The sequence below is a fragment of the Pteropus alecto genome, unplaced genomic scaffold, assembly GCF_000325575.1.
Source record: "Pteropus alecto unplaced genomic scaffold, ASM32557v1 scaffold41, whole genome shotgun sequence".
NCBI classification, from domain to species: domain Eukaryota; kingdom Metazoa; phylum Chordata; class Mammalia; order Chiroptera; family Pteropodidae; genus Pteropus; species Pteropus alecto.
Window position 1 is genome coordinate 863,661 of NW_006430464.1, and position 3,384 is coordinate 867,044.

Below are 3,384 nucleotides of genomic sequence, written 5' to 3' on the forward strand. Positions count from 1 at the left end.
ACAGGAGAAGGGACCCCAGCCCACCCCAGGGTGCCGGTCCCTCAGCTACGGCAAGGCCTCCGTGACTTGGGTCTGAGCCCCGTCCCCTGCTCGGCCTCTCCACCCCCGCCCCTCCGACCCCGCCGGCTCCTCCCATCTGCAGCGCAGACCCCCATCGAGGAGTTCACCCCCACCCCGGCCTTCCCGGCCCTGCAGTACCTGGAGTCGGTGGACGAGGGCGGTGTGGCCTGGCGGGCAGGACTGCGGATGGGGGACTTCCTCATCGAGGTGAGTCTCGACCTCCAGCCCCAGCCCAGCTGCCGCAGACACCCCCTCCCTCCGCGGGGGACCCTGGGGACGAATCCCGAGGCCCTGCGTGGTCCACGCTAGGGCCTGGCTGCCCAAGTCCAGATTACACCTTGGCGCCAAACTCCCTTGCTTCTGCTTTCTTCAGAGACTTGATCCAAAAGCCTCTCCGAAGCGTCTCAAAAGATGACAGAGCTGTCCCCAAGCTCGCACGCGTGCACGTGCGCGCGCACACACACGCACAGTGCAAGGAGGACAGGGCAGGACAGAGGGGTGAATAACGGAGGCCCGGCTCCTCGGTCACCCCCGCGGCCAGGAGAGTTACAGGAACAGAGAGATGAGGCTTTGCCGGGAAGAGGGTGGTGGGCAGGGCGAGGGGCAGAGAGGGGGCCGCCGGTGCTGCCGGTGGGGCGAGGCAGAGCGCCACTTCCCTGGGGACTCCGGAGTGGACAGCCCTCCTCCCTCACCTGCCGGGCGTGGTTCGGGGGTGTCTGTGCCACAGGTGAACGGGCAGAATGTGGTGAAGGTCGGCCACCGGCAGGTGGTAAACATGATTCGGCAAGGGGGCAACACACTGATGGTCAAGGTGGTGATGGTCACCAGGCACCCGGACATGGACGAGGCCGTCCACAAGAAAGGTGCGTGGCCAGGGCTGGCACTCGGTGGCCACCAGACCGAGGCCCTCAGGAGCACTGGTGGCAGGTCCCCGCCCCGGGCCTTCCCGTCCCCAAGGCTGCTTGCTCAGGACCCTTCTGGGGGGACGCTGAGGCGGCGGCGGTGGGGGGCTCAGCATGCTGACGGGCGCCATTCTCCGAGCTCTAGGAGCACTTTGGTGGGTGGGGCGGGGGGCTTCTCCCCGCGGCACTGATGCATCGCCCCCCAACGTCACCTTTTCAGCACCCCAGCAGGCTAAGCGGCTCCCGCCCCCGGCCATCTCGCTGCGATCCAAGTCTATGACCTCAGAGCTGGAGGAGATGGGTGAGCCTGTGGGGCTGGCGGGGCAGGGGGGCCGGGACGGTCCCCGGACTTCGTTAGTATCATCAGTGACCGGGACTCCTGTCCTCGTCCTGTCCCTCGTCCACGGCCAGCCTGATTCTGGCCCCCGTGTGTGTCGCTGGGCAGGGGCGTCTGAGCGTCGACCGACCGCTGTCCTCTGTATCTGCTTGTCTGTCGGGGTCTCTCTGGGTCCGGACGTCCCTCTCTGCGGGTCCCCATCCCTTCCTAGCCCCTCTCCATCTGTCGGCACCCCCATTCCCCATCACCTGCCCCCCGGGCTCCCTCGACCCCCACTACCAGCATGGAGGGTGAGCCCCTCCCTCCCGACAGAGGACCTGGGGGTCCGGCTTTCCCCTGAGGGGCGGTGCGGGCAGCTGACCGCCCCCAGCCCAGGGCCCCGAGGGCGGCGGGCGATCCAGACAGGGGGGCCCTCGCCTGCCCCTGACGTCCTAACTCTTGGCTCCTCTACTGCCTCCCCCCCGGGCTAGTCTCCCCTTGGAAGAAGAAGAGTGGTGAGTGGGCACAGATCTGGCGGGAGGGCCCCGGTCCCGACCCCACCGGCGGACTCGCCCCTCCGCGGCCCGGGCCCCTCACTGCCCCGCCCCCCGCGGCGCCGCGCGCTTCAGCCGCATCCTTCGCCCGCAGAGTACGAGCAGCCGCCGGCGCCCGTGCCCAGCATGGAGAAAAAGCGGACGGTGTACCAGATGGCGCTCAGTAAGACAGCCCAGGGCCCCTGCCCCGCGCGCCCCCCGCCGGTCACCCTCGGGGGGGCCCCGGCCTTCCAGTCCGAGCTCCCGCCTCCCTCGTGATGGCTGTCCGGTCCCACGCCTCCGCCTTCTCGCCCTCCCCTTCCCCATGGCTGGGCCAGAGACCATCGCCAGCGGCACCGCCGGTCCACCAGGGTGGTGGGGACAGGGGTGTCCTCTTCTGGCTCTTGTGAGACACCGTGCGGGCTCGTGGCAGCGTCTTCATATCGCTGTGTCTCCACCCCCCATCTCCCTCCCCCTAGACAAACTGGACGAGATCCTGGCGGCCGCTCAGCAGACCATCAGCGCCAGCGAGAGTCCTGTGGCGGGGGGCCTCGCATCCCTGGGCAAACACCGCCCCAAAGGATTCTTTGCCACCGAGGTAGGCGGCCTGGTCTGGGGCCCCCCGGCTCTTGGGGCGGGAAGCCTGAGGGGTGCACGCGCCGACCTGGAGCCTCTCCTTACGAACCCCTCCCGGCCCCCTGTGTTTCACGCCGGTCTGGGGTGGCGGGGAGCTCTGCACCCTTCCTGGGGTCCACTGCTCTCTCCCCGACACCTCAGTCCCCCGTGCTCATCCTCTTCCTCCTCAGCCCCCCACCACCCCGCACACCCCATCTCCTCCCTCCGCTGTCCGTTCCTGCTGCCCACACTCACCTTCCGTCTTGTCTCGCTTCTTTCTCTGTCCCTCTCTGTCCCGCTTCGAGGGTCTCGGGGACAGTAAAACGATGTCATGGTGGACATGCCAGGCACAGGCCCCGCACGCACGGGTGGCAGTTACTAACACGCGCATGACGGTCTCCGTCTCGGCCCCGCCTGCCTTTCCCTGTGGGGGCAGCGGCGAAGCCACAGTGGGAGCCGATGGTATTTCGGACACTCTGTGTTATGTGGACCATCTCATTCAGTCCTTAGAACCGTCCCGGGAGGTACGCACGGTAGCCTGCTTACAGAGGGGAAACTGAGGCTCAGAGAGGGACCCTGGGTCTACGGCCCAGCCCCAGCCCTGGCTGTTTTCGGCGGGAGGGCCCTGCTGGTCCGTCCTTGGCTGTTGTCCCCACTGGCTGTGTCCCTTCACAGGGAGACATCCCCCCCCAGGCCTGCCAGCTCTTCCTTCCGCCCTCCAGAGGTCACAGCTGACTGACTGCTCCCTTGACCCTGCCTTCTCCCCTGATCCTGTCCTCCAAACCCCCTTCTCACAAGCCACACCCACCACCTGGTTGCCAAGGCGCTATGTACTCTAAAACTAGGTTCTTTGGCTTTGGGGGGTCCCGTGGACCCCTTTGGCAGGCTGGCAGAGTGCTGAGAATTACACTTTTAAGGCATCAAATAAAATACACAAGGTGACAAAAGAAGGTAGCTC

General features: G+C 67.0%; 1 protein-coding gene across 1 annotated transcript in view; it reads left to right on the plus strand.

The window, feature by feature from the left end:
* Window positions 1–3,384, plus strand: part of SHANK1 (SH3 and multiple ankyrin repeat domains 1) — a 38,414-nt gene that overhangs the window by 21,494 nt on the left and 13,536 nt on the right. The window contains exons 16-21 of the mRNA XM_015591555.2: window positions 143–267; window positions 788–923; window positions 1,183–1,263; window positions 1,770–1,793; window positions 1,927–1,995; window positions 2,291–2,409. Of these exons, the coding sequence (XP_015447041.1) occupies window positions 143–267; window positions 788–923; window positions 1,183–1,263; window positions 1,770–1,793; window positions 1,927–1,995; window positions 2,291–2,409 (554 nt within the window). The remainder of the gene's footprint in view (window positions 1–142; window positions 268–787; window positions 924–1,182; window positions 1,264–1,769; window positions 1,794–1,926; window positions 1,996–2,290; window positions 2,410–3,384) is intronic.